The sequence below is a fragment of the Carcharhinus amblyrhynchos genome, chromosome 16 (assembly GCF_965287045.1).
Source record: "Carcharhinus amblyrhynchos chromosome 16, sCarAmb.v2.hapA, whole genome shotgun sequence".
Classification (NCBI taxonomy): Eukaryota; Metazoa; Chordata; class Chondrichthyes; order Carcharhiniformes; family Carcharhinidae; genus Carcharhinus; species Carcharhinus amblyrhynchos.
The window spans coordinates 39,648,874-39,673,408 of NC_137339.1; the positions used below are offsets into that span (position 1 = coordinate 39,648,874).

Below are 24,535 nucleotides of genomic sequence, written 5' to 3' on the forward strand. Positions count from 1 at the left end.
ATCGGGATCAGGACCCGGGGAAAGCGGAGTGGGAGAGTCCGGAAAATGGCCGCCACCATGAAGAAAGCGGTGAGTGAGTGAGAGAGAGAGAAAGTGAGAATGGGGAGAGGGTAATGTGTGGGTGTGTGTGTGTGAGAGAGAGAGAGGGAGAAATAGAAGGAATGAGGAGAGAGAAAAAATAGAGAGAAAGTGAGAATGGGGAGTGGGAGAAATAGAGTGGGGATAATGTGTGTGTGTGAGAAATATAAGGAATGAGGAGAGGGTGAGACTGTGGGGTAATGTGTGTCTGAGAGAAAGAAATAGAGGGAAGGGGAAATATATAGAAAGAGAACTGAGGGGGGAAGCGTGGGGGAACATGTGTGTATGAGAGAAAGAGAGGCAATGGAGGGGATGGGGGGGGGGGGGGCTGCTGGAGAGAGAGGGGTGGGACAGTGGGTAACACTGCTGTCTCACAACTCCAGGGATCCAGGTTCAATTCCCAGCTTGGGTCACTGTCTGTGTGGAGTTTGCACATTCTCCCCGTGTCTGTGTGGGTTTCCTCTGGCCACTCTGGTTTCCTCCCACAGACCAAAGCTGTGTGGGTTAGGTTAATAGGCCGTGCTAAGTTGACCCGAGTGTCAGGGAAATTAGTAGGGTAAATGTGTGGAGTTACCAGAATAAGGCCTGGGTGGGATTGTGCTTGTTGCAGACCTGATGGGCTGAATGGCCTCCTACACAGTAGGGATACTAGAAGGTGGAGGAAATGAGGAATGGGGGAGAGAGAAGATGAACTGTAGAAGGGGAAGGGAATTGGAGGGCAGGTGGGGCGGGGTGGGGGGGGGAGGTGGTTATTGCTGCTGCTTTTTTTTAAACAAGGGAACAACATTGGTTATTCTCCAGTCCACTGGAACCTCACCTGTGGTCAAAGTGGATGTGAAGATATCTGTTCAGCCCCAGCTACTTATTACCCTTACCTCCCACAATAAACTGGGATAGATTCCATGGCCCTTTTAAGGGACTTTAATGCTATTTAGGATACTCACTACTTACTCTAAAGATAAATTGACTTTTCTAAAGTGTTTACACACATATCCCTGACCTTAACATTCATCATATCTTTCTCCTTGGTGAATACGGATACAAAGTACTCATTAAGGATCCCACCCACTTCCTGTCTGTCCATGCATAGCCTCCCTCCATTGAGCTTGAGTGGGCTTACTCTTTCTCTTGCTAACTTCTTGCTCCTAACATATGCATAAAAAACCTTGGGTTTCTCCTTGACCCTGTTGGCTAAAGACAGTTCATGGCCCCTTTTAGCCTTCCAATTTCCACATTTAGGTTCCTTCCTACTTTCACTATATTCCTCAAGGGTGTCATCAGTTGTTAGATGCCTAGACTATTCCTTTTCCTTTTTGGCTACGCTTTCAATTTTCTTTGTCATCTATGGTTCCCGAATCCTGCCATTTCTCGCCTTCATTTTTGCGGTGACACATGCCTGCCCTGTACTTCAATCAACTGGCCTTTGAAAGCATGACACATGCTAGTTGTGGATTTGCCCTCAAATAGCGTATGTATGCAAAGCTATAGGATAATAGGGTAATAGAGAATAATATAGAACTATAGAATAATGGGGTAATAAAAGTAACTTCCCCAACATTAACTGGGATAGTCAAAATGTGAAAGGCTTACAGGGGGCAGAATTCTTAAAATACATTCAGGAGAGCTTTTTATGCCAATGCAGGAAACTCCACAAGAGAAGGACTGGTGCTGGATCTAGTTTTAGGGAATGAAGCCAGGCAAATGGTAGGAGCTTCAGTGGGGAAGCATTTTGGTGATAGTGACCATAACTCAGCGGGATTTAAAGTAGTTTTGGAAAGGGACAAAGGTGGATTGGAAATAAAGGTTCTGAATTGGGGGAGGACCAATTAATAGGGTAAGACAGGATTTGGCCAAATTCTAACTGGGAACAGCTACTTGTAGGAAAATCTACATCATTCAGAAAGGAAAAAGAGTACAGGGCCAGCATGTTCCTCTGATAGTGAAGGACGGGAGCATCAAGTTCAGAGAACCCTGGATGTCAAGGGATATCCAAGGATGGATAAGGAAAAATAAAGGCTTATGGCAGATACCGAGGGCTCAAAAAAATGGAAGTCCTGAAGGAGTATACAAGGTGTAGGGGGTTACTTTAAAAGGAAATTAAGAGAGCGAAGAGGGGGCATGTAAAAATACTGGTGGATAAAATAAAGAAAAATCCAAAGGTATTTTATAAGTATTTTAAAGGTTTGAGGATGACCAGGGAAAGAGTAGGGCCTATTAGGGACCAACATGGCAATTTATGTGTGGAGCTGAAAGACATTGGTGAGGTTTTAAATGAGTACTTTGAGCTGTGTTCACCATGGAGAAGGATGATGTAGGTATAGAAATCAAGGAGGGGCATTGTGATTTTCTTGGACAACTTAATATTTTTTCCCCCTCAGTGTTAACAGTTTTAACTGGACTAAAGCTGGATAAATATCCAGGCCCAGATGAGATAGAACATAGAACATTACAGCACAGTACAGTTCCTTTGGCCCCCAATGTTGTACCAAGCTATGTCCAATCCCAAGATCAAGCTATCCCACTCCCTATAATTCAGGAGTGCTCCATGTACCTATCCAATAACCGCTTGAAAGTTCCTAAAGTGTCTGACTCCACTATAACAGCAGGCAGTGTCTTCCACACCCCAACCACTCTCTGAGTGAAGGATCTACCTGGGACATCCCTCCTATACCTCCCACCATGAACCTTGTAGTTATACCGCCTAGTAACAGCTACATCCACCCAAGGAAATGGTCTCCGCACATCCATTCTATCAATCCCTCTCATCATCTTATAAACTTCTATGAAGTCGCCTCTCATCCTCCTCCACTCCAAAGAGAAAAGCCCCAGCTCCCTCAAACTTTCCTCATAAGACCTCCCCTCCAAACCAGGCAGCATCCTGGTAAATCTCCTCTGCACTCTCTCCAATGCTTCCACATCCTTATAGTGAGGTGATCAGAACTGAACACAATATTCCAAATGTGGTCTCACCAACATCTGGTATAGTTGCAGTATAACCCCAGGGTGCTTAAACGCAACCCCCCGTTAATAAACACTAACACATTATAAGCCTTCTTCACAGCTCTATCCACTTGAGTGGCAACCTTCAGAGATCTGTGGATATGAACCCCAAGATTTCTATGTTCCTTCACGTTCCTTAGAACCCTGCTGCTGACCCTGTAATCCGCATTCAAGTTTATCCTACCAAAATGAATCACCTCGCAACTCCATGAAAAGCAAGTTCGCAGATGACATAAAAATTAATCGCATGATAAATGGTGAGGAGCAAAGCGTTAGCTTACAGGACGATATAGGTGGGCTGGTTAGATAGGCAGAGTGTGACAAATGGAGTTTAACCCTGTAAAGTGTGAAGTAATGCATTTTGGGAGGACTAACAAGGCAAGGGAATACACAATGAATGGTTAGACCCTAGGAAGTCCAGAGATGTGCATGTCCATAGATTTCTGAAGACAGCAGGACAGGTAGGCAAGGTGGTTAGACGGCATGTGGGATACGTGCCTTTATTAACCAAGACGTTGAATGTATAAGCAGAGAGGTTATATGAAATGCTGGTTAGGGCACAGCTGGAGTTCTGTGTGCAATTCTGGTCACCACTCGATGGGAAGGAAGTGATTGTACGAGAGAAGATGCAGAGTGGATTCACCAGGATGTTGCGTTTTAGCCTTCAAGAGAGACTGGATAGGTTGGGGTTGTTTTCCTTGGAGCAGGGCAAGGTAGTGGGACCAGATTGAGGTGTATAAAATTATAAAGGGCATAGGGTGGATGGGAAGGATTTTTCCCCCTTAGCAGAGGGGTCAATAACCAGAGGGCATAAATTTAAGTTAAGGGCAGGAGATTTATAGGATATTTGAGGTGGTGGGAGTCTGAAGCTCACTTTCCAAAAGGGTGGTAGAGACGGGACCCCTCAATATTTAGGAATCATTTAGATGAGCACTTGAAATGCCATTGCATACAATGCTACAGACCAAGTGTTGAAAAATGGGATTAGAATACATAGGTGCTTGATGGCTGGTGGGCCAAGGGACCTCTTTGTGTTGTAAAATTCTATGACTTTGTTGGCCACAGAAAAACAAGCGCAGGTGAGACAGCATGGATAAGTAGTCTCTGTCAGGATTGGTAACAGGAAGGGCATCCTGCTGTAAACTCACATACCAAATTCAAATGGTTGACCCGAATAAAAAAAGTATTTATTAGTCACAATTACGTTTACGTTAACACTGCAAATGAGTTACTGTGCATATCACTTAGTCATCACACTCTGGCGCCTGCTCAGGTGCACTGATGGAGAATTTAGCATGACCAATGCACCCAATCAGCACGTCTTTCAGACTGCAAGGACACCAGAGCACTCAGAGAAAACCCACGTTGACACAGGGAGAGTATGCAGACTCCATAGACAGTGAACCAAGCTGGAAATTGAACCCAGGGCCTTGGCGCTGTGAGGCAGCAGTGCTAACCACTGTGCCACGTGTTTAACAGTGGAGATTGGTGATCAGTCAGCATTGTGATGACCCCATGCAACATTGGGAAAAGCTTAGAGATGGAGCGAGTTAACCAACTTACAATTAAAATACAAGTCCAAGGAAGCAATGCTGAATCTTACAGTGTTGTCGTTTGCCTTGAGTTTGTGTATTTAGATCAGATCACTGAGAAGCAAGGACATAGTCAAGAATTTGGGTGCTACCTAGTAAAGCTGATCCCCAGATCTTCAAGCTTTCATTTTTGAGGAAAAACTGAGAGTCAAAGGATCTGTAGTCTGAAATGTGATATCTGAGCAATGATCTTACAGATTACAAAAAGAATGGAAAAGATAAATCTGGAAGATATCTGGAAGGTGACCAAAGTAGATTTGAGGAAAAGGCAATTTAGGAAATAATTTGAAAATTGACAACACTGTTGTAATCAATACACAAAACAATTCCAAGGTCTATGAGTTTATCTCATGAACCTATTGGATTCTGGAAGAGGGCACTTTGAGCAGAGATGGGCTAAATGAATTGTCTCAGCTTTACTTATTTTTAAAAATAGATCACTGCCCACATAATAGTGCGTGTGCAAATGTAGAATGAAGTTGCTTTGACTATTATGTTTTTAAGGCTCAGATTTGGAGCATCTGCTTGTATTATTGGTGAGCATGGGAGAGATGATAGTACCAATAAGCTTTTATTGTCTTGTGTATCACATCATGATTGTACTCGAAGAAGAAATGAGCTTTGCCGAGGAGTAAAAATCACTTTTGAGACCCTCATTCTTCTCCATGTTTTCAAATCCTGCATCATAAAACTAAAAATGTTGTTTTTCCTCCATCAATTAGTGTTAAATTTGTCTTTTTGCAGTATTTATCCTTAATGGACCATTACAACAACAAGCTTTTTTGAATCCATTGTCTAGTTCTCAGATTTATTAGAATATTATGAAATATATAAATTGTGAGCATGCTGCCTCACAGCACCAGGGACCTGGGTTCAATTCCTGCCTGAGGTCATTGTCTGTGTAGCGTTTGCACGTTCTCCCCGCGTCTGCGTGGGTTTCCTCCGAGTGCTCTGCTTTCCTCTCTCAGTCCAAAGATGTTAGGTGGATTGGCCATGACAAGTTATTTCTTAGTTTCAGGGGGATTAGCAAGGTAAACATGTGGGATTACGGGGATAGGGCCTGGATGGAATTGTCGTCAGTACAGGTTCAGTGGGTCAAATGGCCTCCTTCTGCACTGTAGGGATTCTGTGATTCTATGATTTAGCGAGTTGTAGGTGGAATTCAAAGCAGACGTGAGAAATGATACATTTTGGGAGGAAGAAGAGGTAATGTTAATTAAAGGAGGTTCAGGAACAAAGAGACTTGGGGTTAATGTACACAAATTGTTGAAGCTCGCATGCAGGTTGAGAAAGTGATTAAAAAGCCTTTGGGATGCTGGGCTTTCCACTTCGAGACATTGAGTACACAAGTGAGGAAATTATAATGAACCTTGGTAAAGCATAGATTTGACTTCGCCTGGAATGTTTCTCATTTCTGGGTGAAGCACTTTTGGGAGGGATTAAAGGCTTTTGATGGGTTTGGGAAAAAAATACAAGAATAGAAGAGTATGAGAATTCAGTAATGTGGATAGATTGGAGAAGGTTGTTCCCTTTAACGAAAAGAAGGATGTGAGGGGGATTGAAGGTGTTTAACTTCATGAAGGGTCGAGACAGGGTAGATAAAGAGAAATTATTCTCATGGTGGGATAGTTGAGAAGCAAAGGACACTGACATGAGAACCAAGGCAACATGAGAGAATTTTTTTTTTACCCAATGAATAGTTAGAATCTGGAATGCACTGTTTGAGAGTATGGTGGAGACAGATTTAATCTCGGCTTTCAAAAGGAAGTTGGATAAGTATCTGAAGGGAAGTAATTTGCAGGACAATGGCGAAAGGACATAGAATGGGACTAACTAAACTGCTTGTGCTGAAAGTTGTCTCAATCAGCTGAGTGGGTTCCTGTGACATAACCATGCTATGATTCTAAGTTGCGTATCCCGCATTTTCTCATTTAAAAAAAAGACCGATTTAATCTATTGACATCTGTTTTTATTACTAACTTTACAATGTAAAATTATGGAAGACCTACGTGTGCATAATAAAAACAATGTGCTAAAAATATTCATGATGTGGGTATGCCGGCGTTGGACTGGCGTAAACACAGTAAAAAGTCTGACAACAGTTGGACTAAAACCTGGTGTTGTCAGACTTTTTACTAAAAATATTCAGCAGATCTGACAGCAGCTGTGGAAGAAAGAAACAAGATTCTGGAACCAATGGGCAAAGATGCACTGACTGTCAATAATCCTCCAGCTGTAGATTTCATAAAAACATAGGAGTGGACCGTTGAGCTTTTTGAGCCAGTTTTGATATTCAACATGATCGTCTATCAAAGTGCCATACTTCTATGCTCCCCCATACTCCTTGACACTATGAATCTTGAATTTTTATCTATTTCTTCCTTAAGTATATTCAGTGTCTTGGTCTCCACAGCCTTCTGTGGGAAGAATGCCACAGGTTCCACTCTAAGTGAAGAAATATTTCCTCCTCTCAGTCCAAAATGGCCCACTCTGAGATAGTGACCCTTTGTTCTAGATCTCTCAGCCCTATCAGAATTTTCAATGTTTCAATGAGATCCCTTCTCATTCTTTGAAATTCCAGTGAATACAGGCCCAATCAATCCAATTTCTCCTCGTGCAACAATCCTACTATCCCGGAATCAGTCCAGTGAAACGTTGTTGTATTCCCTCAATGGTGACTATATTCCTTCTTGGGTAAGGAAACCAAAACTGAATGAAGGTGTGATCTCACCAAGAACATATATCTGTGCAGTAAGAAATCCTTGTTCCTTTACTTAATCCTCTTGCAATGAAAGCCAACACACTATTTGCTTATCCAACTGTTTGCTGCACCTGCATGTTTACTTTTGAATCAAATATAATTCTTCAGAACTGGAGGATAGAAGAAATGTCACAGGTTTTATGACATTGAAATGGGGGAAGAACAAGAAAGGGAAGGTATGGAAAATGTAGTGTGTGGAAAAGATTAAATAACAAAGATGTCATGGAACAAAAGGCAAAAGGAGGGGTAATGATTGTAGTGAAGAAATGAAACATTTGTTCAGAGTGTCTTGCATCCTTACTACTACCCTTTCATATCCTTTAATATAAGGTACATTACACCATCTTCTAACAATTGATATTGTGTGATTATGGTAATAACAAAAATTGAATCATTATCTTGTTTATCTGTTATTTCTTAATGATGAATAGTGGAACTGGCTTGACCCAGATCTGGCTGAGCTTTGGCATTCTTGCAACTGCCCTGATAAGTACAAGACGAAAAGCTTCAGCAACATGTCTATTTTTCAGACTAGCAAATGAATGTCTAAATTCACAAATTATTAGATGAAGGCGAATAAATAAAATATAATATATTGTCTGTCAAAACAAGCCTGCATTAGGAGAGATGAAGAGTGGAAGATTGAAGTTGTTCTTTTATTCTTTATACAATGCCTTGGATCTTGTGGTCAGAGATACGGGAAACTACTCTTTATTCACTACACTGGATGCTGCCTAGTGTTTTTGTTGGCTTTGAATGTTAATGTGCTAACACTTTTTATAATCCAACATGGCACCCTCTACAAGGCACACATGGTTTGAAAAGGCATGAAACAGTGCATAGAATTAAAACTAGAAATTCTAGATTAGATTTCAAACATGTACGGATATCAAACAAAAGGATGAGAATGATTTGACATGAACAGAAAAGAAAAGATGCCCAATGCTAATTAAATTGTAAGAGAATGAAATGCCGTATCTGTAAAATTAAATGTTGTGCGTTAAAGGGCTTATTGGCAGCCATTATGATTGATCACCAGCCCTATGTATTTCTCATTGCTTTAGTGAGCCACTAATGGGAGCATGCCACACCAGACGTTGATTTTAGTTCTTGTGCAGCTTGTGAAGGTGGAGGGTAACTTGGGCACAATTCTGCATATGAGCATATTCCAGATGTTACCGAGAGCCTCACTGTTGTTTTCATTTCAGGATTTGGGTCATGGCTTTGAAGTAGAGGTTTTCGGGGAATGCACTTGTTCATTTTATGGAGTCAGACAGATAATGCCAAGCAATTATTGGGTCTGAGTCCGCAAAATATGGTTTCGAGCAAATGTCTTGTTCCCATTTGACACCTTGTTTTCAAAATAATTGCTAACCTTTTCTCCCAATCATTGCAAATCAGCAGCAATGTTTGGGGATCATAAAATATTAGTAGCACCCTTGTGTACATGGTAGAAAGGGGATTTTTGAAATGACTGTAAAACCAAATGATTAGATGCTAAAATGAAGCACCAGCTGTGAAAAATCATTCATCCTCCGTAAAATGTATATACTATATTAAATGTCAGAGGGCAGTCCTGCACTATTAAAGTTCTTGTTTTTTATGGCTGTGAATGTATTTAGGAGGATGAATTTTAAGCAGGAACCATTGCTGCTGAAGATCTTCAGATCTCACAATCGGCTCAGTGTTCTGTGTATGTTGGGACAGGTAGAAAAAAAGAGACGAATAGATATACATAGATGAGTTGATACGTTGGGGCAATATTTAAATGGTACTGACCAAAATTTGCTGAAAAAATAATAGTTTATGAAAATATTGTCACTGAGGCTCATTAGTCAACAAGTTGAGGCATTGCAAATTACCACAAATTGCTGGATCTGCACAACTCTATCGTTAGTCTGCTCCATTCATCTTCCCCTTTTGTTACGTGAAGCTGCTGCGTTTGTCTTTACCACCCAATAAACTTGCCACAGAAAGTAAATTAATTTAACAGTGCAAGTATGGTTTTAACAAAATGATTGTTGCTAACTGCCAAACAGTGCCTCTGGCCCAGAAAGTGAACAGTTAAAAGTGTAGGGTGGTGAATTGTTGGGGTTTTTAAAAAATGTTGTATTTTAACTTTTTTTACATTTCTTTTTCTTTCCATCTTCTTTTCTCTCATTTCAGTCTTTTTCTGTCTTTCTATGCCACATCTGACATTAAATTCACCCCCTCTCACAACCCTTCTCAGTTCATACTGTTCATTTCTCAAGCCTTAAATGTCATTCACTACAGCAATATAATCTTTTTCGTGTCATGCACAAGGTCCCAGTTGCCCTGTTGCCTTTGGTTTGCTGTCAGCAGCTGGCACTTCCAGAAACTATGGGCAAAAAAGAAACTTTTGTGCTGAAGAGTGCTGTAGAAAGTGTTAAGTAAGCAGGCATGCCGTGAAGCGCCTTCCTCCATTAAATTCTGGTGTTGTCTTAGGCGAGGTTAGAATATGCCTTATTGTCTTGGATTATAGCATTTATGTACATTTTTATTTTACAGTTTCTAACGTGCTATAATTGCCAGGCAGCTACCTTGTGTTTGATGGATATGTTTCGCTATCTCCTGCAATTGCATCTCCCAGACGTAACTATCGTAGGGTCTTTTGGCTGTTGATCTGTTAGTTTAACAATACAGTAAAGGCCAGAAATGCATGAAGCTGTTTCACATCTGGAATGCCGTCAATTGATTTGCGTCTTGTATTTTCTCTCATTTGGAATGGACATTTCTTTTATTCATTCAAGGGATGTGGGCCTCACTGGTTCGGCCAACATTGATGGCCCATCCCTAATTTCCCTTGAGGAGGTGGTGGTGAGCTGCCTCTTTAAACCACTGTGGTCCATTTGATGTAGGTGCAATCATAGTGCTGTTAGGGAGAGAGTTTCAGGTTTTTGACCCAGCAATAATGAAGGAAAGGTGAATATTTCCAAGTCAAGATAGTTAATGGCTTGGAAGGGAACTTCCAGGTGGTAGTATTCCCATGTGTCCAGTGCTTTTGTCCTTTTAAATGTTAGCAGCCGTTGGTTTGAAAGGTGCCATCTAAGGAGCCTTGGTGGGTTCCTACAGTGCATCTTGTATTTGGTACACATGGCTGTTGTTATATATTGGTGGTACAGGAAGTGACTGTTTGTGGAAGGAACGCCAATCAAGCTGCTGCTTTGTCCTGGATGATTTTAAGCTGCTTGAGTGTTGTTGGAACTGCATTCATCCAAACAAGAGTAGAGTATTTCATCACACTCTTGACGTGTATCTTGCAGATAGTGGACAGGCTTTGGGGGGTTGTCAGGGAGTGAATTACTTGCTGCAAGATTCCTAGCCTCTGACCTGCATTTGTAGCCACATTATTGTATAGCTAATCTGATTGCATTTCTGGTCAATGATAATCCCAAGGATGTTGACATTTAAACCACTATATATAGAAGACATGCAGATTGCTAGTAGATCATTTGTTTTGCTTTAAAACTATGAAGCAACACTGGACCTGATGAAAGAGTACACTTGAGTCACATGCCAGAGCTATAATACAATTCTATCAGTGTACAAAGGGGATTGCATGTGTGAAATATCTATAGGTTTTTGACCAGTGAGGGAAGGGAAGAAACACATCAAAGTGGCAGTGATGCAATTAGTGAAGTATGTTGTCTGGTGTCATATAGATAGTTTCATGAACTTTAAAGTCAGGATGTCATTTTTCATTTCCAAATCCCTAATCAATATTGAGTAAGCCCTTGTTGGTGATTTGTAATGCAGAACCTTATCACTCAATTCCTGGCTGAAAGTATTGACAATTCTGCACTTATAAGAATGTTAGTTTGTAAACCAATACAGCAATGATTTATTTTTCTGATTTTCTGTCTTTAAATGAATGCTGCCAGTTGCAGTAGCTAGCTTCAAGTACATAGAAAACAGTTGCAAAATCAGAGAACTGAGTTTTATACTTCCTTATGTAGAGTTCATTCAGAATGCTGACTCATTCACCTCGAAATCAGCTTGATTGAGTGGAATTTCCATTATTTATGCTTTGAATTATCTACCTCTATTTTGCATTTCTGCAAGATAAAATCTTGCATCAGACATCCCATCACTGTATGGATTGCAAATACCATTGTCTTTTCTGAAATATTAGTTGAATTTGTATAATATTTATAATTATACTGTAGTTTTCTTCATTACTGTGTTTGGGTTGACTGTTGCTCTGCAGTATTTGCAAAACTGAGGGACTCTCGGGTCCTGTCAATTTTCCGTTTCCACTGAAATGGTTCCCTTCATTTGTAGTAAGTGCAACAGAACCCATCTCCAAACACAAACATATTAGGTGTGGAAGTTACTCAGCCTTGGCATCTTTTGAAACAGCAGTTTTCCAGTAATTAAAGAGTAATTTAGTTTTTTTCAGACTCTTTGCTTGAGAGTGGTAGGCGTATATTTGTTTACAGAGTCTTGAACAATACTCAGAAATGTGGTAAAAAGTGTCTAGCACTGAACGATTAATGTACACTGTTTACCTACTCATTTATTAACTTTGAGATCCTGCTCGATGGATGTTGCCTATAAATGTTCCGTAATACAGTTTAGATCTCTGGATATTTTGAAATTGGAATCAATGTGTAAGTGAAATAATATTTCTATTTTAACCATAAATGTTACATTTTGTTTTCTAGGCAGTAGAGGATGTTAATGTTACTTTTGAAGACCAACAGAAAATTAACAAGTTTGCAAGAAATAATAACAGGCTCATAGAACTTAAAGAAGAAATAGAACTGAAAAAGGTAAATGCTGAAATATATTATGATATGCATATACGGAATCTCTGTTATCCAGAGTTGGTCCTCCTACAGAATGGTTGTGAATAATTTACTACAACAAAAATTTCTATTCATACAGCACCTTTTGGGTGGCACAGTGGCAAAGTGGTTAGCACTACCACCTCTCCGCGCCAGGGACCAAGGTTCAACCCTGGCCTCAGGCGACAGTGTGGAGTTTGCACGTTGTCCTCGTGGTTTCTTCTGGGTGCTCTGGTTTCTTACCACAGTCCAGAGATGTGTGGGTTAGGTTGATTGGCCATGCTAAATTGACCCTTTAGCATCAAGGGGATGGGCAAGGTAAATATGTGGGCTTACAGGAATACAACCTGGATGGGATTGTTGTTGGTGCAGGCTCAATGGGCCAAATGGCTGCCTTCTGCATTGTAAGGATTCTATTCTATGAATCTTTTAACATGGTAAAATGTCCTAAAGGCCCTCAGAGGAACATTGTCTAAGTTGTGCATAGGGCCATTAAAGGCTTGAATGAATAGGTAATTTTTAAGATAATAAAAGCGGAAAGAAAGGTTGAGGGGCAGGAAGGGTACAAGGAGGGAATTCCAGAACTTGGACTTGAGAAGAGAAGATATGACCAGCTGTGATCGAGTAATTAAAAGCATGAATGTGTAAGGGATCAGAATTGGTGGAGTGCAGATATCACGAAGGGCTGTTGGATTGTAGAAGATTGCAGAGAAGGGGGAGGAATAGAGCAGTAGTAGAATGTATCCTTTAAAATAGAGGCATTACTTAACTGAGAGCCATTGTAGATCAGAGAGCACAGGCATGAAACTCATATGCCCATACCCTGACTCTCCAACTTTTCAAAAATCTATCTCAACCTTAAACGTACCGATTAACCGAGCTTCTACAGCCTCTGTAGTGAAGAATTCCAGAGGTTCAGTACCTTCAGAGAAGAAAATCTTCTTTGCATTCCCTGCTGGAATCTGAAACAAAAACAGAAAAGGCTGGAAAGTCTCAGCAGGTCCAACAGCATCTGTGGGAAGAGAATAGAGTCAATATTTCAAGTTAGATGACCCTTCGTCAGAGCTGCTCTGATGAAGGGTCATCTAGACTCGAAACATTGGCTCTATTCTCTCCCCATAGATGCTGTGGCAGAGAGCAATCCTTGCTTGACTTTCTGTGAAAAATGAGATTCTTTACGTTCCACCAAACAAAAGATTTATGCAACAAAATGCCTGTGAAAACTTTTCTTTTTAACTATGTAGTTTGAACAAATATGTAAACACTTCAGTGTGTACAATTGTTGTGAATGATTTATTTGTAAACTGTTACTGATCCTGTTTTATGTGATTTAACAGAAACAGTTACAAAACCTAGAAGATGCCTCTGATGATATCATGATGCTTGATGACGATACTGCACTGGTGCCTTACCAAATTGGAGAGGTTTTTATTAGTCACTCCCAGGATGAGACACAGGAGATGCTAGAAGCAGCAAAGGTAATAAATAGTGTTTCAATTCACCAATGAATAATTGCACTTAGACCAAAGTTATACTGCCACCATGTGTAATTAATGTTAATCTACACTCAGCAAGACTGGAGTAGCCAAATATATAAGTTAACACAGTTAAAGTTGTGGAGAGACGGTACGGGTTTCAACCTTGCTTTCCTGCTTACTTTGAATGGCAATGGAAATATTTTAAAACGTCTTGTAGTCCCTTTTTGCTTTTGCTTAATTTGAATTATGGGTTTTGGTAAAAATAGAGACAGAACATTTGGATGATCGTTTTCCCAAACGTCTCAAGTGATTTCTATGTAATTAATGACATTAAAATGTAATGGTTACTGTTAATGTGGGCAAACCTACATCAATGAAATGAATGACCAGTTAGGTGTTTTTCTGCTCATATTAATTAAGAGAGAGAGGTCGCCAGGAACCTTCCAGTAATGAACAAAGAAAAGTGCAGCACAGGAACAGGCCCTTTGGCCCTCTAAGCCTGCACCAATTAAGTTTACCTATCTAACCAGCAACTAATGTCCCTCTATTCCCTGTTTGTTATGTGCTGATCAAGATAAGTCTTAAATATAGCTAACATAACTGCCTCAACCACCTCACTTGGCAATGCATTCCAGGCCCCCACCACCCTCTGTATATAAAAAAAAACTTCCCCTGCACATCTTCACTGAACCTCGCCCCACCCCTTATCTTAAACATGTGCTCCCTTGCCCCTTGTAATTGTCATTTCTGCCCTGGGAAAAAGTTTCCAACTGTTCACTCTATCAGGTCACCCAGGGTCTGCTGCCACTCTGCTTGACATCAGTAGTGGGGGGTGGTGTTGTGGTGGTGGTGGTCCACGATTGGCCTGGGTGGCAGGGGTGGGAGGGATAATGGGGGCAGTAATGTTGAGGCAGTGTCTGTGGGAATCATGGGGGAGGCATTAGCTGGCCGGGAGGGATGTGGCAGGGGAGCCACATATTTTGTTTTCTGCGTAAGTTCAGTTGGAGGCACTAATCAGAGCTGCAGTATTTTGGGTGCTGAAGACTTGCCCACAAGCTTCTGCAGCACAATTCAAAATCACTGATATTTTTGCAGGCAGAGCGCGTGTGGGGGCCCCTGAGAATAGATCTAAAAGTTGGATCTGAAACGCTCCCAGTTTCCAATCTGCTCAGCACTTAGAATCAAAATGGTAAAACAGGCCCCAATATTCCAAATGTGGTCTAACCAACATTTTATACAATTGTAATATAATTTGCCAACTTTTATACTTGATGCCCTGTCTGATGAAGGCAAGCATGCCATATGCTTTCTTCACTACCTGTTCCACTAATGCTGCCACTTTTAAGGTTCTGTAGACCTGTACTCCCAGATCTCTGTGTGTCTACGCTCCTGATTGTTCTGCCACTTATTTTATAGCTTCCACCTGAATTGGATCTACCAAAATGCATCACTTCATATTTGTCCGAATTAAATTCCATCTACCATTTCTCCACCCAATTTTTCAGTCTGTCTATATCCTGTTGTATTCTCTGACAATCTTCATCATCACTATCCACAACTCTGCCAATCTTAGTATCATCTGCAAACTTGCTAATCAAACCACCTTGGTTTTCTTCCAAGTCATATATATATATATATATATATATACTATAAATAGCAGAGGTTCCAGTACTGGTCCCTGCTGGATCAGTACTAGTTACAGACCTCCATTCAGAAAAAACACCGTTCCATTACTGCCCTCTGTCTTCTATGGCCAAGCCAGTTCTGAATTCATCTGGCTAGTTCACACTTGATCTCATGAGATTTAATCTTTCGCACCAGCCTGCCATAAGGACCTTGTTGAATGCCTTACTAAAGTCCACGTAATCAACATCCACAGCCCTTCCCTCTTCAATCATTTTTGTCACCACCTCAAAAAACTCAATTAGTGAGACGTGACCTCCCGTATACAAAACCATGCTGTCTGTCGCTAATAAGACCATTCAGTTCCAAATGTGTATAGATCCTATTCCTAAGAATCCTCTCCAACAATTTCCCTATCACTGAAGTCAAGCTCAATGACCTATAGTTACGCGGGTTATCCTTGCTGCTGTTCTTAAATAATGGGACAACATTGGCTATCCTCCAATCCTCTAGTATCTCACCAGTGGCCAACGAAGAAGCAAAGAATTCTGTTAGAGGCCCACCAGTTTCATCTCTTGTCTTCCTCAGTAATCTGGGATAGATGCCATCTGGTCCTGGGGATTTGTCTACCTTAATGTATTTTAATTTACCTAACACTTTCTCCCTAGCAATGATGGCTTGTCCTAAAGGGCTTACATACCCCTACAAGACACTATCAATTGACGTGTCCTGATGCAAAGTACTCATTAAGGATCTCACAACTTCCTTTAGTTCCATGCATAATTTCCCTCCTATGTCCTTAAGTAGACCAATTCTTTCTCGAGCTACCCTTTTGTTCTTAATATATGTATAAAATGCCTCAGAGTACTCCTTAATCCTGTCTTTCAAGGAAATTTCTTGACCCGTTGTCCTCCTAACTCCCTGTTCGAGCCCTTTTTTACTTTCCCTGCATTCTTCAAATGCTTCATCTGTTTTTAATTACCTAGACTTCATGCATGCATCCTTTTTCTTTTTGACTAGACCCACAATTTCCCTGGTCATCCATGGATCCTAAATCTTGCCTTTCCTGTTCTTCCTTTTCATAGGCACATGCCTGTCCTGCAGTCTGATCAACTATTCGTTAAAACACTCCCGCATGCCAAATGTGGATTTATCCTCAAACAGCCTCTTCCAAGCAACAACCTTCAAATCTTGCCTAATCTGGTTGTAGTTAGCCTTGCCCCAATTTAGCACCTCAATGTAGGACAATATTCGTCCTTTTCCATCAGTATCCGAAAGCTTATGGAATTGGGGTCACATGCTCCCCCACTGCAACTTTGATGACCTGGCCAGGTTCATTCCCCAGTATTAGGTCCAGTATAGCCCCCTCTCTAGTTGAACTATCCACGTATTGTTCCAAAAAGCCTTCCTGGACACGCTTAAATTCCTCACCATCTGGACCCTTAGCTCTCAGGGATTTCCAGTCAATATGAGTAAAATTAGCTTCCCACTACAATGCTCCTATTATTTCTGCTTACATGTTTGTTCCTCAACTTTCCATGGGTTGTTGGGAAACCTGTAGTACATGCTCATTGTAGTGACTGCTTCCTTCAAGTTTCTGAGTTCTACCCACAGCGTCTCATTACAAGATTCTTCCAAGATGTCCTCCCTCTATACAGCTGTAACATGTTCCCTAACTAGTATTTCAACTCCTGCCTCTTTCTCCTTCCTTTCTGTCTCTCCTAAAACACTTATATCCCAGAATATTTAGCTACCAGTCCTATCCCTCTTTTAACCAAGTCTCCGTTATCACAACCACATCCAAGTTCCGTGCAAGAATCAAGACGCTAACTTCATCTGCCTTACCTGTTATGCTCCTTGCATTGAAGCAGATGCACTCCAGACCCCCCAAGCCCATTGAGTTCGACCTCCCCCAGTCTGCTCTTCCTCTTAGTTATCCTGGCCTTGATTCCACGCTCATCCCTGTCTCTACATTTGCTGACCTACTGTTCTGATTACCACCTCCCCCTGCCACATTAGTTTAAACCCATCCGAACCATAATAGCAAACCTCCCAACCAGGATATTGGTGCCCCTCCAGTTCAGGTGTAATGCGTCCTTCTTGTACAGGCCCCAACTTCCCTGGAAGAAATCCCAATGATCCAAAAAACTGAAACCCTCCTTCCTGCACCAGCTCCTTAGCCACATGTTCAACTGCACTATCTCCCTGTTCCTAGCCTCACCAGCACATGGCACAAGTGCTATGAAACTTTTAACTTCCAACTGAACAAGAAAAAAATAAAGGTGTGGGTTTACCATCAGTTCCACAGAAAAGTTGTACTGACAATACAGCCTTTTCAGTTTTGTATTGGATAGTCAATCTGCTTTTTTGCACAATAAGCCTCAAACAAGAAGAGGTTAAAAAGATCTTGGATTGGGCAAAAAAGAAAAGGAGTCGCATTGACTCAAGTTCTGAGCATCTGTTTGTGGCTGTTAAACTAACTTCTTGTGAATTGTGAAAATAACTAGTTCACAAATGCTGTACAATGAATAATTTTCCATAGCAGTTATTTCTATATTCTTGTCACATTAGGAACTTGGTCAGATAGACGTTTCCTCTCCACAGGCTGCAGGCAACCTCATGTGATTTTAAAGAAAATGGGTTGATTTTCTCAACCAATCCCTTTTGATGTTTATTTCTGATACAGCCTCAATTTTCATTCGCTCAGGTCCAGGGGAGAGCACTTTGATATAGAATTAATTGGAATATGTATGATTTGGAACTGGGTACAAAGAAAACAGTATAGCTACAATGATGCAAATTAATGAAATATCTTACTGGATATAATAAGGATACACTCCATTGACTGATCTGGCTTGACATAAAATATACCATACCTTACCTTTCTCTGCTAAAATTGCCCACTTCTGGGACCAGGCAGTCCTCCTGGGGGACTAATTTCCTTAAAGTGCAGTTGCCTTAAACTCTTTTTGGTCATCTCTACATGCACTTTGAAGCTTGCAAGGATCATAGATTTGTTTATTATCAACAAGATGAACCATCCATTTATTTGACTGTTTGCTTCCCTCCCTCCCTCCCTCATTCCCTGCCCATCTGGTCCCACTTCTATCCTGGCTTTGTGACCATCATGAAGTTCCCTTCACAACTGTTTTATGGCCTTTGACCACAAGCTGTTGTCCGGTGTTACTGGCTTGGCCTTGCTTTATTTAATTCTTGCCTGTTCAATTATGGCTAAAGCATCTCCAACAGTAGCATTCCTCCGCAGACAGTGGTTCAAGTTCCATAATAATTTTGGAAGTCAGAAGAGTCTAACTAACTTTGTTGCTGAAGCCAAACAACTCTCTAAACATTGAGTTTGGAGCAGTGTTGGAGGACATGCTCTGAGACAGACTAGTCTATGGCATTAATGACATTACCATTCAACATTGTTTGTTGGGAGAAGCCGCACTGACTTTCAAGAAGGCTCTAGAAATTTCTCAGGGCATGGAAATGCCTGCCAGCAATGTGAAAGGTATTCAAAAGGCAGTACACAAGCGGGTGAAAATGCATCAAGTAAAGAAAGGTTGCAAGCAAAAAGGTAAAAGCAGTGGAATATTTCAACGCTACAAAAATCATTGCAAATTTAAGGATGCTGTTTGTTACTGTTGCAACAAAAAAGAGCAGAGAAATTCAAATTTGAAAAAGCTTCAGTCAGCTATTTGTCACTTGGACAGTTCAGAGCAGACAAAGGAGCACTCTTACAATATGTTCAATGTGACTGAGGAGTGTGCAGAACCCATCTGTGCTACAGTGGAGGTTGATGGGAAACAAATCAAGATGGAGGTGGACACGGGAGCCTTTGCATCTGTCATCATTGATAAGACCACAGGCTCCAAGCAGGCACCAGGTCTTATTGAGACAGGGCCCCGATTTCGGATGTACACCAAAGAGATTAGACTGTTGCTTGGGGTGTTCCAAATGGACATTGCATAACAGCCAAGAAGCAAGAGCATGGCACCTGTGGTAAAAGGGAAAGGGCCTAGTTTACTGTGGTGTGACTAGCTCAGTAAAAATCCATTGAACTTGGTGAGATTAAGAGCACACAGGCAACAGTGGATGTCATTCAGAAGTATTCTGAGGTTTTCAACGATGAACTGAATACATTGTGTGGTGCTATAGTTGAGTTGTCCGTAGATCCTCAGGCTACTGCTTGCTTTCTCAAGCTCAGCACAGGGCCCTACACCATTCATTATGCAAAATGGAGGAAGAGATGGAGTGGCTGCAGAGACTTGAGCCCATTCAATTCACATGTTGGGCAGCTCCAATTGTTTCATTTCCTTCAAAGTGATGGCACATGCAGGGTTAAAATCTTACTGTTAATTAGGCCTCCAAGCTGGACGGTTACTCACTGCTGTACTCTTCATGCAGCAGTTTACTTGGACACCATTCTGACCACAGGGAAAACTGAGGAGAAGCACCTCAGCAGCCTCAGAGATTTTCAAAGGTAAGTGTAGCAAGTGCACATTTCCAGGCTGTGTGTGGAATATTTGTGTCACCAAGTCACGGTTTGTCCCCGGTGCAAGACAAAATCAGAACTATCAAGGAAGCTCCAAACCTCAAGTGTGTCTGAGCTCATCTCTGGGCTTGGTGAATTACTGTGGGAAGTTTCTGCCAGATCTTTCAACAGCATTGGCATCACTGTATCTACTACTTCTCAAAGAAACAAAACAGAAGTGGGGGACAGCACAAAAGAAAGCTTTCAAGGATGTGAAATCCAGCTTCAGTTAGCTAATCTGCTGGTTCACCTTGATCAAGACAAACTCATTCTGTTAGAGGACGCCTTGCCCAAAGATGTTCGGGCAAGTCAACAAGAGGCAGGAGGACCTTAGAGTGAAGCTGAGGGAAAAACTGGGCAAGGAGCAAACCGGTGAAGGAAGGGGAGACAAAAACTCCAAGTGGAAAAATTACCAGTTCAACATTGGAACTGCCAATTCCTGATGGAGAAAGAAACATGAGGAAACCACCAGTAACCTTGATCATTGCTCATGGGATGGATGATCTGGTGAACAAAACCCGGGCGAGTGAAAACCTGAACCTGCGCTTTCAGTTACTTCAGACTTGTGTTCTTAAATTATCATCTTTAACTGCTTCACCTCCATCTCCTTTTAAGACCCTTCTGACAACCCACCATTTTTTGGTTACGCCACATCTCTCTTCTTTTGGTCTCTGTTCATTTTTCATTGATTTTGTGAGGCACCTTGGGATATTATATAAATGTAACTACTTGAAACAGCTACTCTTCAAGCAATGACACCTGTATGATGAGTGTGGACAGAGGAGCTATGAGGTGGGGGAAGATGGGTGAGTGAAGAGGGAGGGAATATAAATGTAGCCAGTTCTAGGAGGATTTGGTTGTAGGAATGAACCTTGGCATTCTCTTTAATTTACTTGCATTGTTTAAACTGCGTAGTTTAGCCATATCAGCTTTTTCCCCCTACTGCCCACCAAGTGACATTTATTTGGGAAAATGTGGATGGACATGCAAACTCAAAGAGTTCCAGGTGATACATCATGTCGAGAAGCATCAGCTGTAGATAAAATGAGAAGCAGCTTTACTGTCACATTTCTAGAGTGACATAACGATGCACCTAAAAATGTAACTCTTATTTGAAGTAAATGTACAACTGTGCAAGGTTCAAGAGTGACTAGACTGCCAGTAACCAAATGATGGGCACTATTCACAACCAATAACAAGTTGATAAAGCTGAGACATCCCTCTAAACGACCTATTTTTGACCTTGGGTCGTTGGTCAAAGCTGCTGGGAAGAGATCCAGCCAGCTACGCAAGTTAGTGAAATTGTTAGGAGGCTTTTCTAACATAGTCATCCATGTTTCATACCTGCCTCAAAAATTCAAAATAAAAGACACTTAGAAGCTATGTGTGGGGGTGGGGAGGGCAAACAAGAGGATTTAAAGCAGTACAAGCATATGTAAGATTTCTGTCTGTTCAATGTTGATAACACCGCAGTTAATTCAAACACCTTCATGAAATACCTCAATACTAAAAAGAATTTTAATGCTCACTATGTAAAATAAACTAATACCTTAATTTTAATTTATCATGCAAAGCATACAGTTAAAACTTCAGGTGGCCAGCCTGAGTTGCTCCAGAGTGATCACGTGTGTCTTAATCTATTTTCTGGCATCACGCCTTTTTGGGAATTTTTCAAGGACCGATAGAGTTTTTCCAAGATCTTCTGCACTGTCCAGTCATTAACTCAGATTAAAAGATAGGGTGGTGATCAATATTTCATTGATGGGCACAGTTTCAAATGGACTTTGATTAGTTCAACCAAATCTGACAGGTCTGGACATCTGATCATATTACAATGAGTATTGTGTTGAAAACCAGTTTCAACCAAACTCCTTCCAGCCAATACTTTTCCTGCCTGAGGTTTTCTTGCTGCCTTAGCAGTGCTTAACCCTTTCCTTATGGACATGAATAAGCATCATATGTGGCATTCCCCAAGATGCAAAATTTATGTTGGAGTTATATCGTTTAAAATACATTAGATGACTGGATATATCAAATGAAATATGTAGATATTTTCCATTATAAATGCGGTTGTGGGAATTTCTTACAGAAAAGGATGACTGGAAGTGCATACAAATGTAAGACTTTTAATCATTATAGATATGCATGATGATCTTGATGAAAGCTTTGTGTATTTTGCCAGCTTTTATTTCCCTCATGAGGGCAGCTTGCTACTATATTTAAGTGGTGATAGTGGTCTGAGGCACTGGCTTCTTCATTTTTTTTGTTCTAGTGCTTTCTGTTTTAACAGTTGATCCACATTGCCATTTTTCCCCTGCCCCACCACTTTTAAACTATGACGTGAAAAGCATTATGGTAAATTACACTTTGTTTCTTGGTTGTAAAGTGACTCAAAGTACAGTTGCCATAAGCTCCTCAGGCTTTGCTTTATACACTAAAATAATCCCTAAAGCTGTTTTCACTACTTTGTGACTCCAATTCAATGAATGTAGAATGTGTTGAATCTTTGTACCTTGACAAGACTTCAAACTTTATTTTTCAGCAAAGTCTCCAAGATGAGATCCAGGCTTTGCAGACTCGTGTGGAGACCATTCAACAAGTGTTATCTGATCTTAAAGTTCAGCTCTATGCAAAATTTGGAAACAACATTAACCTTGAAGCAGATGACAACTGAGCTGTGTATTCTCAACAGTCACATTTCATTCAGTGGAATAATTAATTTCCCAAGTTGGGCAGCTATTGCTGTGTTTGCTTCAGGAGATGGTGATTTTTTTTTAAAAAAACAGTCATAATTTGTTCTTCAATATGGGACTGACTTATAAAACGTTTTGTCCTGTGGCTCCATTTATTTGAGGGGAAAACTTTTTATATGTTCTTGCACTTGTTATTTATTTGTTACGGTGGATACATATTCTGATTTTTGAATTGTCTATAAAATATTCAGATCTTAATTCCCAAATTAGGAAGTATTCCTTTGGCATTCAAATATCAACTTCTTATTTTGATTGCTGTAACACATTGCAACGAATGTCCATTCTGGTCAACTTGCATAATCCACCTTCACAACAAAATAATTAAATTTACACAATGCTAAAGCCAATGCAGTTATTTCTTTTTTTTTGAACTTATTGAGTTATTGCAATATAATCAGGATTTGATTGTGACCATTGAATCTTGTGTATGTGTATATATATATATATATATATATATATATAGTGATAGCATACTGGTAATAGAGATTTATTCTTATAAACTCTAATGTTGTTGAATCTGAATAATCAGCTAGTGTTACAAAGGAGCAGTGCATGGCAGAAAGGGTTGGGTTGCTACAATTAAAAGCATCATTTGCTAGCCTTTCATTTTCAGAAGGCTGTGACTCTAGAATCATTCAGACCGAACAATTGATGGGGAAATAATGCTGCTTTCATAAGTAAATGGAAACACTTCAAAGACATGTTAGCAAAATTGAAGACAAATGATTAAAGGGGAAGTGACATTGTAAATATGAGACTGGAAAGCAGAGAATAGTGGTAAATGGTTGTTTTCATGGTATAGGGAAATAGAGATGGCAGTGTTCCCTCAGTGTTCAGCACACTGCTCTGTTCTTTGATATATAGTGATGACTGCACTTTGATACGCAGGGCATAATTTCAAAGTGTGCAGATTACACAATACTATGAAATGTCGTAAGCAATGAGAAGAATAGCAACAAATTAGGTGGAGAGAGACAGACTAATTGATTAAAATTGGCTGATGCATTTGAATGCAGACAAATGTGAGGTGATCTATTCTGCTATGAAGAATGAACAAAGGCATTTTTAACTAATTGGTACATGCTTTAAGTGGGTACAGGAATGTAGACACCTTTGGACTTATGTACATAAGTCCTCAAAGCGCAGGACAAGCTGAGAAGGCTATTTCTTTTCCAGAATAACAAACAAAGAATCTTTGGCTTTATTAAAGGCAGAAAGTACAAAACCAAGGAAACCCTTGTCAAATAATGAGCAAAGGAAAGATGTATGTAATAATTTGTTGACAGCTTCCATGTAGTTAGGACCTCAATACTTTACAACCAATTAATTGGTTGCACAGTGGTTAGCACTGCTGCCTCACAGCACCAGGGACCCTGGTTCGATTCTGGCCTCAGGTCAGTATCTGTGTAAAGTTTGCACATTCTCCCCATGTCTGCGTGGGTTTCCTCCAGGTGCCCCAGTTTTCTCCCACAGTCCAAAGATGTGCATTTTAGGTTGATTGGCCATACTAAATTGACCTAGTGTCGGGGAGATTAGCAGGATAAATTTATGGGGTTACAGGAATAAGACCTGGATGGGATTGATGGGCCAAATGACGACCTCCTGTACTGTAGGAATTCTATGATTCTAATTGCTTTTGAAGTAAAGTTATTTATTGTTGGTAAACACTTTGTACATAACATGACCACACAGAAAAAATACAAGTTGATGTGTATTTGGTGATGTAGAATAAGGGATAAATGTTGCCTATGATTTCAGAGGAACATGCCTGCGCTACTTTGAATAGTGCTTTGGGATCCTTTAGATAGTAAATGTCTTGGCTGCTTAGTGCTGCCCCTGCTTCTCTCCCCGCCTCCCCAGCCTCCCCAGCTCTCTCCTGTTCCTTCCCTCACCCTCTCTCCTGTCCCC

General features: G+C 40.7%; 1 protein-coding gene across 1 annotated transcript; it reads left to right on the forward strand.

Moving 5' to 3' along the window:
• pfdn4 (prefoldin subunit 4) lies at positions 1-22,963 on the forward strand. The gene is made up of 4 exons (XM_080204447.1): positions 1-69; positions 12,117-12,224; positions 13,577-13,717; positions 22,417-22,963. Exons 1-4 carry the CDS (start codon positions 46-48, stop codon positions 22,546-22,548), a joined length of 405 nt encoding a protein of 134 aa, XP_080060573.1. The 5' UTR covers positions 1-45; the 3' UTR covers positions 22,549-22,963.
• The last annotated feature ends 1,572 nt before the right edge of the window (positions 22,964-24,535 follow it).

Excerpts from the sequence above, each read along its gene's own strand:
- pfdn4 (XM_080204447.1), top strand. The coding sequence starts at position 46 with ATGGCCGCCACCATGAAGAAAGCG. Across the intron at positions 12,225-13,576 it reads AAGAAATAGAACTGAAAAAG|AAACAGTTACAAAACCTAGA; the intron begins GTAAATGCTGAA and ends GTGATTTAACAG. Across the intron at positions 13,718-22,416 it reads AGATGCTAGAAGCAGCAAAG|CAAAGTCTCCAAGATGAGAT; the intron begins GTAATAAATAGT and ends TTTATTTTTCAG.